This window comes from Rhinatrema bivittatum, chromosome 14, assembly GCF_901001135.1.
Source record: "Rhinatrema bivittatum chromosome 14, aRhiBiv1.1, whole genome shotgun sequence".
Classification (NCBI taxonomy): domain Eukaryota; kingdom Metazoa; phylum Chordata; class Amphibia; order Gymnophiona; family Rhinatrematidae; genus Rhinatrema; species Rhinatrema bivittatum.
Genome location: NC_042628.1, coordinates 13,457,618 through 13,471,608, shown reverse-complemented (window position 1 = coordinate 13,471,608; position 13,991 = coordinate 13,457,618). Strand labels below are relative to the sequence as shown.

The window sequence follows — 13,991 nt, the reverse complement described above, 5'->3', positions numbered from 1 at the left end:
CAATAGGTTGAAAGGCATACTTATCAATTAGATGGACTAGAACCCCCCTCACTGAGATAGAGTTCTGCAGGAGAGAATGACTGGCAGTAGTGGTCTTCCACGAAAAATGCCCATTGAGCTCAGCAGATATCAATTATGATTCCTGGATGGAAGAAACCCCTAATCTTCACTGGGGAGCTACCCAAAAGAGGAGACTCCTAGTATGACCAGAAGACCGAATCTGGAATGGCTCCCTCACGAACTAGACCTGCTGAGCCTTAGGATGACCTAAGGAGAATGCTACTGCCCGACCGGCTCTTGGATACCGCGAGGAACCAAAAGAGACTGCCAGTCAGAAGTAGCGACATCTCTTCTCCAGCCCACGGAGAATGAGGGACACCCCTTGTAGTGGTGGACAACCAGGCATCCAGAGGGGGACCTATGCGGGTCGCTCACTCTGAAAACCCAATTGTATCTCCCCTTCCTGAAGGGAGAGAGGAAAGCAATGGGAATTGGGGCCTCACGATCCCGAAAAACCTTCTAACTCTCCAGGTAAGAGTTGAGATACAGTCTTCTTCTAGGTGGTGAACAGGTATACATACATATTAATATTCATAAAATGACACTTGGACATAATCTAATGTAAATACAATGGCTTTCATGTTTAGTTCTTAGGACCAAACACTTGTATAAATAAATTGGTCTTTAGCTGCTTTCTAATTTTACAAAGCTTCATCAGTTTTCAGTTCATCTGGCAAATAATTCCAAAGAACCCCTCAACAGAGATCATTCTTATGTGGGACTCCATTAAGCTTATCTTTTTTACTGATGGAAGTACTAATAGCTCCTGACTACAGGACCTCAAGGCTCAAACCAACTTATAGCTTTTTAGCTTTGATTTAACACAGCTGGGAGCATTCCCTTTAAAAAATTAAAGAAATCAAAACCAGCATCTTAAATTTTATCCATTAGCAAATCAGCGGCCAATGTAATTCATATAAAACAGGTATAATATGATCTATAATATGTGAATCAGGAATAAGAGCAGTCGTATTTTGCAGCATCTAAAGGACTCCAATCATTGATTTAGGAAGATCTAGATATCGAGTTTAAATTGTCTAGAGATGAAGTAACCAAAGACTGCATCACTGTCTAGGAGTTGAAAACATACCAAATTTTCCACTAATTTGGATAGGATGCAATGGCTAGAGACTGGATAATAGTGATCAACTATTCTGTCGGAACCGGGTTTCTTTAAGATGGGTTTAATCACAAACGTTAAGTGACAACGTTGGGTTAACATGACATTATGTTGGTTAGTGAAAGGGCTAAGGCTTTAGATGAATTTAGGAGGTAGGGGCTCTAAGGGGCAAGGAGACTGATAGATACCCTGGAAGATCTTCTCTACCTTTTTGGGGAAATCTCTTCTGAAAGATATAGGGGTATCAGAGTTGTGGACTTCCAGTAAAGCAAATGTTGCTTACTTGTAACAGGTGTTCTCTGGAGAGAGGATAAATCAGCCATACAAGTGAATGATGTCATTTGACAGCGCCAAGATGGAAAAGTTTTCAGAGCTCAGCAAGACCAATGTTTTTCCTGAGTATGTGCAGACATTCCCACACAGTTGCCACCATGCGAGTCTCCTCAGTTTTTATAGCAAGCTAACTTTCATCTCTGCAGGGGAGTTGGATGGGATTTTGTGGCTGATTTTGTCCTGTTGTCCAAGGACAACACCTACTTCAGGCAAGCAACTTTTCCTTCTCTATGGACCAGCAGGACAGTAATCAGCAGACTTCCAAGCTGAGGGTTTCATGTATTGGTTATGTTTTTATATCAGCGGTAGAACATTTAACCCAGACTTCAACAGAGGCTGGAGAAAGTTGAAGAAATTAATTAAATAATCTTTTTAGAACTGCTTAGCCAAAACCACTATCTTGACATTAAGAATTTTATTGGGATAATGAGCAGTGAAGGTATAGATAGAAGAACGGGGAGCAGCATTTCAGACTTCTTCTATGGAAGCAGAACAAAGATGGCCTAAAGAAACTGCCGCAGAAAAAGGAAAAACACGGTAGAATATTTTGATAAGGAAAGGAAAAAAAAGAAAATGTGAGGGCAAACTATTCCATATGCAAATGGCTATCGGTATATAAAAACCTATAAATAAATAAATAAATAAATAAATAAATATGAGGGGCTCAAAGAAAGAAAGCAGAGACATGTCCTGAGAAGATCCGTGCATGCTCAGGAAAACAGAAGGGCTCCGAGAACTTTCCTGTCTTGCTATCAACAGATGACATTGCCCACTTGTGTAGTCAAATATTGTCCTGCTCATCCTTGGAGAAAACTATGAAATTTTCTTAAAGCAACTCCTCAGGCTAGCTAACCTGAAAATAGAGCGCCATATATTGCACAATAAAACAAGTTATTTTCTCCTTATTTGCAGGTCAGAGAATGCCACACATACTTTGCTCTCTCAACAGTCTTATGGGGCCTCAAGCCTTTGTTTCTTCCTCACTTAGTACTCTACAAGGGCAGGAGACATTCCAACACATCCACATTTCAAGTCACTGAGTTTGAGCTTTTGCTTGAAAGGACATTTTTAGTGCTGGTCTTATGGTGACACCTAGTGGATGGTTAAACAGCAGCAGTGGAAGAAGCTCTAAAGGGAGCATACTGTTATTTGGCACATGATGCGGCTTTTTCTCACCTAAATGTGGGAGGGCAACATTTAAAAAATAAAACCCTAACAATTATTAATCTTAAGTGTAAAACCTTTGATGAAAGACAGTAAGGAAAAAGACTGATATTAGAAAAATGCAGTTAAATATATTGAAAAGATGTCAGTTTAGTGATATCTTCTAGAAGTGCAACCTAGTGGTTAAAGCAGCTGACAGAACTGGAGAAGCCAGAGTTCAAATCCCACTAATGCTTTCTTGTGATCTTGAGCAAGTCACTTCCCCCTACATTACCTCAGGTGTAAACTTAGACTGTATGTTCAGTACCTGAATTAAGTCGCCTTAAGCACAGGTTTGGAAAGTTAATTAAATCCAAGTCCTAGGTCTAAATTTTGACATGCTCATGCTTCAGTTAACTGGTTAGTCTATAAAGGTATCACCCACATCTGTCATTTTTAATATAAATATTTCCTGAACAATTACTTTTCTTTGTTCACTGTTGAAGTTTTATGTAGCTTTGAAAAAAATAATCACTCTTTTTACAGAATCAGCTACAATTAAAATTATGTGCAACTGTGACTCAGGAGTAATCTAAGGAAATATTTCTTTACAGACAGAGTGATGGATGCATGGAGCAGCCTCCCTGTGGAGGTGGTGGTGATGACGACAACAGGATCTGAATTCAAGCAAGCATGGGATAAACAAGGAGGATCTCTGAGGAAGCGTAGAGCTGAGGAGCTGGTTTGGATGGGCAGACTAGATAGGCTGTATAGTCTGTCATGTTTATTTTTCCATGATCCAAATGGCTAAGGTTCTTCAGAAGGGGAAACCACGGTGCCTACCTGTACACAGATTTAAAACCCAGGTAAAGAGGACCACGCACTGCACCAACCAAAATGTTCAGAAAACAGTACTTACCAAAAGTTTTATTACAAGGTCTTTAGCCTTGGGAAAGAATTTTTCAGGGAAGTCATATTCCAACTTGATTATCTTCTGAAATATAAGATACTCGTTCCTAGAGAAAACAGGAGACGGCATGACAAGACAGTCATTCATAGTGCCATGCTTAACATTTTTAAAACCTATCATAGCGTACCATTCACTTTTATCACATACACACACAAAAGAAAGCAATGTGTTGGAAGCACTTTTCAAAAGGTTTTAGGCATATAAATGTGTTTTAGACATTGCTATGGTATGTGCTACTTTTATGCACGTAACTCCTTTGAAAGTTTACTCCTATAAGAATACTGTAGAGTGTGTGTGTGTGTAAGATATAGTACTTTTCTTACCCTGCTCTGAACGGTGGTAATCCTGCGACAAGTTGGTAAATTATACATCCAAGAGCCCAGAGGTCTGAACTTAAAAAAACAAAAGAAATGTTATGTGCAGTACAGGCATTTTGCATATCATGCAGGTCACTGCATTTTATAGTTTAATAATTCATGATTTACTTAAGCTTTTTCCAGTTCTAACAAAAAATGTCTGATACTAATCCTCCAATCTCTTCTCCTACACCCCTATCCCAACTATGCACTGTCTGGAAAACACTCCACTTTTAAGTAAACCTAGGCAGCAATGACTTTACTATTCAGATGCAAAATGGTTTACAAGCTTTCTGTCATAGGAAATCTTTTAGTAAGTCAAGGTTAGGTTTCGTAAGATGAACATACGAACATCTCTATAAAATACATCACATCATGCCAGTGATATTTTTGGCACTGCACATGGCTATGCCTTGTAGTCCTTTCAGCTTGGACAGCCCTTTTTAAGCCTTTAAATGTAAATATTAAGACGTTTTAGGGTTACGGGTATGCTGCATTACAACAGTTCATATTTGTTAACAACCACGACACAATAGCAGAGATACACAAATATGAAGCAAGAGAGACTCCACAGCAGTTCAGCAAGAAACGGCTCAGGAGAATGGGCCAATTCTGTTGTTGGTTACTGCTGTGCATCATTCTAAACAAACTTCAGCTATTTACTAATTCCTTATTTTCCTACCCTGACAGTGTCCCTTTAAAACAGGGTCTGCTATGTTTAAGGGTTAAAGCACTGAGCTGTGAACCCCGCCAACCCAGAGATAAAAATCATCATTGTAAAAATGACATGGCCTCCCCTTTGCACGGCTGCTCTGTGAGCAGGGCTACAAAAACCCTATGCACCATATCTAAAATTCAGTGCCTTCTGCTGGTCCCATGGACCTGAAGTGAGAGGAGCTACTGCTGTGGCCCAGAGAAGCATGTGATTGATCTGGCACTGTGCCAAGTACATCCACAAACTAATTTTAACTAAACTTAGATGATAACATTTTTAAAATTCAATAGATGATTGGTACCTTTTGCATGCAGATTTCTCTGCCAGCAACTCTGGAGAAACATACTGTGCTGTTCCTACAAATGAGTTTGCCCTCGCTGAGGAATGAGAAAAGGAGATAGAAAAAGAATTAAGAGGGCAATATTAAAAAAACAACCACCCTAAAACAACTCTCTTATCCAGCTAAAGTTAACCAGATATATTATCGCAGATATTCAGCAGGATAGTGTCCCAATGAATATCCCCAAATAAAGTTATTTGGCAACTTTTAGCTGGATAATTTTAAACTTGGAAACATAGAAACACAGACCTGAAGGCAGAAAAGGACCAAATGATCCACCCAGTCTGCCCGGCGAGCTCATACCAGTATCTGCCGCACTGTGCAGGTTACCCTCACACTTATTAGTTTCCTAGACTGTAAAAGTCAGGGCCCTCAGATGCTGTCCGAATCCAATTTTCCCTAACCCCTGCCGTGGAAGCAGAGAGTAATGATGGAGCCGCATCAAAAGTACTGTATATCAGGCTTAGGGGTAGATTTTACAAATCTATGCGCGTGCGAACCAAAGTATGCGGGATTTTATAAGATACCTGCGTAGCTGCGCCTATCTTACAAAATCCGGGGTGGGCGCGCGCGAGGGGGGGGGGGCAAAAAGCCGGCAGCGATCACACCGCGGAGGTGCGATCGCTACTGGCTATCGCAGGACCGCCCCCCCCCCCCTCCCGCCGGATTCTCTAAGGTCTTATTCTAAGAATAAAAATTTGTTGAAATTTGCACCACAGCACATATCCTTAAACATTATAAAAGTTGATTATTAAATTGGCCCATGAAAGTTTGAAAACCGCTTGGTTTAAAGGCTTATTTTAATTTGGCACACTAGTAGGCTAACCATACAATACTGGTAAATCACTTTACGCCGTAACCAGTCTCAAGACAGTTTTTAAATTGCTCAACAATATCACAAAACAAATTTTACATCATATTGGTCAGCAGTAGACTAGAACCACTTGGCCCACCCAGTGTTTTCTGTGTATGGCACCACAATCGACCTCTAGTGCCCGTAGCATCACCCTCCGAGCCTTCCCAAGCGTGCTTGAGTTCAGTTACTGTTTTGGTCCCTACCTCTCATGCTGACAAGCTATTCCAGTATTTCCTCTGAAATTCCCTCCTTCCAATTTTGTATCAGGACTCCATACACAGAAGCTTCTTTTTTCCAGGGAAAGGCTCCTTTCTTCATGTTACTGGAGCCTGCTAGGCAGCTACATTTTTCTATCATATCCTCCTTTCCTTTCTTATACTAAAGCAATATCAATAAAAATGAATAATAAACTATAAAAAGTAAATCATCATTTTAGGCTAGTAAGTTTGGCAGGACAAACCACACAGCAGGATTTAATCCCAGAGGATCTCAGAAACATCTTTTTTAAAAGACTATTTGGGATGGGGAAAAAAGGACTCTGGCCCAGGAACAGCAGAACACCATTTTGGTTGCTGGTGGGGGGGTGGAATAAACCAACTTCTGTCCCTGCTCCCCAAGTGCCCTAGTTGCTGATGCCATGTGGGGCAAAAGATTGGTAGGGCCATGGCCTACCATATTCCGCTGCCAATAAAGCCCATCTAGCCTGTCCAATTCGTTTCCCGTTGCAATTCTATAGATCCAATTTGATCTCTAGCTTGCCCATTGCAACTTAGCAACTAAGGAGCAATCTTTATGCTTATCCCATGCTTTCTTGTTTTTGTCTCCACCACTACCCCCTGGGAGGCAGTTTCATGCATCCTCCACCCTTTCTGTGAAGAAATATTTTCTGAAGTTCCATCTGAGTTCAATACCCTGATGCCTCATAACATGAGCATTCATTTCTCTGAAAAAGGCTTGCTTCTTGTACATTACTCATACCTTTGAGATATATAAATGTATCTATCATACCCTCCTGTCTCGCCTCTGCACTAGAGTATATACATGCGAGTCCATAAGTCCTATCTCAGGGCCTCTGATGTAGAACCTGCACACAATTTTGGTAGCCGCTCTCTGAACCACCCCTCCCTATCTGTGGAGGCAGATGTAATAAAACCCATGTTAAAATTAGTTAGGTTTTAGTGCAGGTTTTTGCTAATGTGCACGGTAAAATCCCAGAATGCCACGGGATGCAGTAAGCTAATAGTAGGCAAATGCCCTGTGAGTAAAAAAAAACAACCAACCAAAAAAACAAAACACAGAAAAAACCAAGCTAAACAAAAAGTTTTTTGTTTTTTTTTTAAACACTCATGAACCATTTGCGCATGCCAATAAATTGGAAATCCATGGTAAAGATGACCTTGCCAAGTAGTGGCTCTGGCACTCAGATTTCCTCTGGATGCCCCCCCCCCCCCCAATATCCCCTAAATTCCCAACCACAGGCTAACTGAGCGGAGAACACTAATCCCTCCCAGCCACCCACCCAAAAAACAAGTACTGAAGTTTGGGCCACTAACTTCCTCCCTGCTGACCACCCATTCAAGCAGCAATTATGAACAGGAGGGCTGCAAAGTCCCCTCTGTATCCCCAAATCCCAGCAGGAGAAGGGGAGGAGCTTACCTCCTCCGCCAGCAGCTCACTGCACTCTCAGCCAAACTTTAATATGTATTTATCCACCTCACTGTTGGTCACTGATGTGAAAGGACCAATCCCCAAAGCTAGTATCAGCGTTAACAGCCACCTTTCAAAATGTTATTTATACTTATATTTTACTATCTAATCTTCATTTCCCTTCTCATTCCAAGTTATTGTTTTCCCTTGTTTTATGTAACTGCTTTTCTGCACTTTTGTTAAATGGTAAAGTTTCACCCCTGTTTCTTGTGAACCAGCATGATGGGACCACCGTCTTGAATGTTGGTATATAAAAAACTTAAATAAATAAAATAAATAAATAAATCAGCATAGCTCATTATATCAGCCCTCCGATATAGTCTCTCTCCCTCTCCATATATCTATCTATCTATATATCTAGATATATAGATGTCAAAACCTAGCCAGCTTTTGACCTTTTGTTACTTTTGTTTATAAGAATGAAAAAAAGTGCAGAAATGAAAGAGGAATCACTGTGGAACGCGCAAGTCTCATAAGAATACACATTAAGAGAAGATGTCTGATCACCATCTGTCTCCCCCCTATACTAGTTTCTCGATTACAAAGATCAGAGTGCTTAGATCAGCAGAACTAGATTTGCTATGCCTTCCCTCTTTACGGGAAGTTAAACTTGTAGTAACACGAAGATGCACCTTTCTTTTGTCCAGCTTGCAGCTCTGGAACTATTTCACATGAGATCAGGCAAGCCCATTCTTTGTTTGATATTTTAAAAAAATTGATTAAATTGCATTTATGTATCCTCACTTTTAGTCCCATCTAAAGACTTAACCTGGTGGCCAAGAATGGTGAGCTCATTGCATCTTTTAACTTATGCACTGGATGCATTCTTTTGAGTATTTGCTGCACCTTGTATTATTTATTACATTTATATGCCACATAAACAGTTATAAACAATGACAGCAATTTACAAAAGTTATTGAAACAAGATAAAGTCAAACAAAACAAACAAACAGAGAACTAGCATAAAAGTGCTGCAAAACTAAAGATGCCTGAGAAAGCCGTCTAACACTCACGTTACTTTAGCAAATAGCCAGGTCTCCATCTGCTTACTAAATTCTAAATAATTTAACTTTGATTTAGTTCATACCAGTAAATCTTTCCAAAGTGGAGGAGCCACAGATGAAAAAGCCTGAGCAGAGTGGTGCTTTAAATGCAAATTTTGGTCTGAGGCCATAACAAACTGCCCTGGGAAGATCTCAACATCCGGTAACGTGGAGCCATTGTTCCTCATAGAACAGAAGGCAACAGTTAATAACTTGAATATGGCAGTCTGTAGGCAACCAATGAAGAGTTTGAAACTCTTATTCACCTCTCTTGTTAATTACTTTTATTTATTGCTTCAGTTATACCCTTGTTTTATGTAAACCGATCCGATATGGTTATTACTATGAAGGTCGGTATAAAAAAGTGTTAAATAAATAAATAAATAAACTTGGAGGAAATGCTAACCAGTCTAGATTTTCCCCACGAGTCAGCCATGCTGCCATGGTCTGCAATAGCTGCAACCTGTAGGTGAGCATTGCTAGTAGGCCCACTTATAGGACGTTACAATAATCAAGCATGGAAGTAACTAAGGCATACACTACCATCTTCATTGCTTCTACTGAATATACCTGAATTACAAAATGTATTTTATCTTATTTAGTATCATACAATGTAATACAACTATTGTATTTTATGCTGTAATTGGTATTTTTTTTTATTCTATTGTAAACTGCTTTGTGCTCTCCATTCTTTTGTATATCATGCCCATGGCTGGTTATCAAAATCCCCTTCATCGAGTCCATGCCCGGTGGTATGTGCTGTATTCACACATGAGAAAAATACCTCCACTGGGTTCTTAAAAAGCTCAGCACAACTAAAGGGTTCCCCCCCCCCCCCCCCCCCCCCCCATATATTGTGTTTATGGAAAAAATGCTCAGTATGTAGGCTCCTAAGTGCTCTGATTTACATACATTGATCATAGTGAGAGTAGCTAAATAGGAAGTTTTCACAAAAATGTTTCCTTGCTGGGAAAAGAAAAGGCAGAATAAGAAAGAACATTCTTTTAACAGCTAACTGAATTAAGGTGTTTTCTCTAGCCGTATTCGTACATGTGATTCCCCAATTATCTTTCTACAACATGTGATCTCCGAAACCTCTCTGAGGACATGTGTTGTGTGTCACAGCCACCTCACAAGAGACTCCTTTATCCATGGATAATAGCTGGGCCTCCTACATTCCAACACTCCCTTACAACAAGTGATGCTGTACAGAAACTGTGATCTTTGCATACTAAAAGCGGAGATAGCTGAAATCATTCACTTGACAGAAATGGTTTTCTGGCTTAGATAAGCAACTTTAAAAAAAAAAAAAAAAAGTGTATGGATTAAGTTTAAACATTCCAGGGAACATCTGGTATTTCTATACAAATCTTCAGTTCTTAAGAAAAGAGATAATGTCTGTCTGAAATAGTGACACATGACCTAGGACACACCCTATACACATTTCCTCTTTGCTCAGACTTGCATGACTGTTCATGGCACTTTATTGCTATTTGCTCCAGGAATAAGAATCTTATGTGGATTACAAACATTATCCTTTATTATTAACTATTGTTTCCTTAGGTCTGTTATCATTATGCTTATAGTTGTATTTATTTCAACATCTGCAGGTATTTACATATATATTTACATATAAAAATATTAAAGCCAGAAAGTATTTGGTTTGTGCGACATGTGTATAGCTTGTGAAGAAAACATTCAAATTTAGATATTTAACAAGCTCTACTGAAAATCCAGTAGTTTACACTAGTCGCTTCTTACCTACTGTCTGGCCACAGAAAGAGCCCGAGTCCTACTGAGTTTTTTTTGTTGTTTTTGTTTAATTCTTTATTACTTTTTAGAATATTACAAATTGAAGATTTATAACAGAAATCACAGATGTCATATTGGAAATTATTACAACAGAAAATAAAAGAGAACCTAAGTGTACAAATAATGACTTCTTCCATCATACATATAATTACTCTAATTCCTTAAATCTATTGGGACAGAATAAGGGAGAATTTTTAAACATTCAAAAGAAAAACATATTGAAAAAGTTAAGAAATCTTCGGCATGGTACACCTACTACTACTTAATTATGGCTCTGGGGTTGACGTAGGTTGTTTTTTTTAACTCGATAAATCCAGCCAATTGTTCCAGTGTAAAGAAAATATTACATTCGTCTCTCCTTTTTACTAAACATTTACAGGGGAAATGTAATAGGAAGGTGTATCCTAAGGCAATTACTTCAGAACGCAAATTAAGAAACTGTTTCCTCCTTTGTTGCGTTGCTAAGGCCAAGTCTGGGAAAATTTTTACATTAGATTCGTAATATACAATTGGGTATTTTCTGAAGTAAACTTTCATAATCTTGTTTACTTCATAATTTGTGACCAATGAGTAACAAAGTACCTTTGTCAATCACCATTAGTTCTGAATTTTCTAGGAAATTCATCAAATTTCCTTGAAAAGGTTCATTTGACCTGTTATTTGAAATTGGCAAGAAGAAACAAGAATTCACCATAGGCATATCACTATCTGAAAACCCCAATGTTTCAATGAAAAATTTCTTAAGAGTAACAAACGGAGTCTCTCCTACAATGCGAGGAAAATTTAATAAACGAAGATTCAAACTTTTAGAATTGTTTTCGAGTGACTCCATCTGTCTGTCCATTCTTAAGCAGTCTTAAACTCATTTGTCTTCATTTTCCTTTTCCAGCAACACAACCCTCCTATTAGTATCTGTCACTTTTGTTTCTAAAGCAACCAATTCCTGAAATTGTTTGTTTAACATTGGCTTGGCTTAACACTTGGAAAGCATTTTTTGTCTCCTGCCTAAACCCTACGACCAAATCCCAGAGTCCTTGTAAGGTCACACCGGCAGGATTAGGGAGGATAGAAGGGGAGGCGCCCCATACCTCATTGACTTCGCTGGTCTCTCCCCTACCTGCTTCAACATGCGGTGGGGTACTCGCAGCGATCTCCCCGGTGGGTTGTATCGACAGCATCGACTCTCCCGCTACCGTCTCCGCCACAGTCACGGGCTCCAAGTTGCTGCACGCAGCCGTTGCTGCTGTCGTCTTCGGCGTATCAGGGCCAAAGCTCCCCTCCAATGCGGAAGCAGTCCCGGAAGCAGAAACACTTCCCGGGTCAGCATCTCTGACTCCTCCGTCATCTCTATGCGCCGGTGGCCTCCTCTGATCCGGACTCAGCGACGCCTCCTCCAGGGGCACAGGGGGCTCTCCCTCACTTCCTCGCCCAGCAGGATCCTCTCCTCCTGGATGGGTAGGTGCAGACAAGAAGAGAATAATTTCCTGTTGAATTGGAGAGGGGATGGGTTCCATAGGAAAAACCCTCACCTTCCCCTTGTGTTTAGGAGGCATCATTTAATTTTCAGAGGAAAGTTTTAGAAATTTTCGCAGAGATCTTAAAAACGTGTCTCTCATGCCGCCATCTTAACCGGAAGTCAGCGTCCTACTGAGTTTTACAGGAGGCGTTAAGAGTGAAAACCAGTTGACAATGCCAGCCACATTTTTACGAGCTTTATCAGAGACATAAAATAAACTTTTTTTATGAACCCCAGATGTCTAAATTGTATACTTCAGTACAATCAAACAAATAAAGCACAGTTTCACCTTCCAGTTCTTTCCCCCTCTCCCAAACGTACAATACTTTTTTTTGTAGTTAATTCTGCAGTTTCCATGGTGGATGCAAATCCTTGGTCAACGAGTTAGTCCAGTAGTCTGTTTATACTAAACAATCTAAACACTTTGAACATAAAAGCCTTAGGGCCAGATATGTTCTGTATACAGAGCATCTAGTCTACTAAAATATAAACTTTGGAAATCAAACAAAAGGACTGTTGCTCATTTTATTTATTTTTGCAGTGAAACTAAGGCTCATGAGAGGCTGCAGGTGGAGAGAACTGGAAGGCCATTCGTTTATCCTTAAAACTGGGGCTGGATTAAGGATTCTTAGGTCGCTGGCACAGAAAAATAGAGGACTCCCTTGCTAACCCACTGAAAAAGGTTGGGGTCCTGGATCCCTGGGAAATATGTGGGTTATAAATATTTTATAAATAAGTAATAGTAATTCTTGCCCTCTGTCAGGGTCCTTGGGAGGACGGACTGCTCTCTCTCTCTTTCTGGGGATCCATGCATGATGCTAGCCACAGCTGCTTGTCTCTTCAGGGCCAAAGACTGTTTCTACAGGCTACAGATTCTAAAACGACTTAAACCTCTGTTATTCTTCCATGACTTCAGGACAGTCCTCCAAGCGCTACTGTTCGCTAAAATAGACTACTGCAGTGCCCTCTTCCTAGGCCTCCCCAAATCCACTACCAAACCACTGCAGATGATACAAAACGCGGCAGCAAGATTGCTGACCAGTACCAGCCGCGGCGATCACATCTCTCCCATCCTCAGGAACCTACATTGGTTACCAGTTAATTTCAGGATTCTATACAAATCAATCACCGTAATCCACAAAACCATACATCAACATCTTCAACTCGACCTGGAAATCCCCTTCACACCCTACTCCTCTAACAGACCAACTAGAGATATTCTCAAAGGCACTCTGAAATTTCCACCCACCAAAGCCTCACGCCTCTCTTCGACCAAAGACAGAGCATTTTCGATAGCTGGCCCATCTATCTGGAATAGCATCCCATCAAATCTCAGATTGGAGCCTTGCCTTTTAACTTTTAGAAAAAGCCTTAAAACATGGCTCTTTCACCAAGCCTTCGCCGATCCACCAGACATTCTCTAATTGCCCTTCACTCTTACCCGGTCTGGCATTGACACTCACGAATGGACTCTGACTCTCCCAGGTTAAAACACCTCTAAGCTTGCAACCGTACGCTTATGGTATCAGTGGTTTATCTCCGGCCTTACCTTCCTTCCAGCTTGCTTGCAAGCTTCCAAGTTCTCTCTCTCCCTGTTGATTGTAACTTTGACTTATTCCTACCTATTGTTTATCTTTCGCTCAATTGAATTTGTTACTCCTTTTTTATACCCTTGTTAAATGTAAACCGATCCGATATGGTTATTCACTATGAAGGTCGGTATAAAAAACTGTTAAATAAATAAATAAATAAATATCTCTTTCCTCTGCCTAGGAGTGATGTCAGTACCTCCTCCACATATCACACTGAACTCTAGCACTTTCCCTGCTCTTCTTTATTTTTTCCATGCCTCAGCTTTCCCTTCCTTCTCTCTCTCAACCACAACCAACTCCACACTCCTGTGTGGTTTCAGGGTTGCACAGGCCATTATCAGCTTCACTCTGGTGAGGTGCAATACAAAGGTGTTGTGAGTGTCCCCATGGGTGCCTCACATACAAAATGCCTCCACGAGGAGGGGTGG

General features: G+C 40.3%; 1 protein-coding gene across 4 annotated transcripts in view; it reads right to left on the bottom strand.

Moving 5' to 3' along the window:
• PDPK1 (3-phosphoinositide dependent protein kinase 1) overlaps positions 1-13,991 on the bottom strand; it is a 78,468-nt gene that overhangs the window by 16,993 nt on the left and 47,484 nt on the right. For 3 of the 4 annotated variants that reach the window (XM_029576382.1, XM_029576381.1, XM_029576379.1), the window contains exons 7-10: positions 11,573-11,902; positions 4,999-5,074; positions 3,950-4,018; positions 3,576-3,672 (exon numbers count right to left, since the gene is read on the bottom strand). In XM_029576382.1, the coding sequence (XP_029432242.1) occupies positions 3,576-3,672; positions 3,950-4,018; positions 4,999-5,074; positions 11,573-11,902 (572 nt within the window). The remainder of the gene's footprint in view (positions 1-3,575; positions 3,673-3,949; positions 4,019-4,998; positions 5,075-11,572; positions 11,903-13,991) is intronic. The other variant, XM_029576383.1, reaches the window with a different exon arrangement.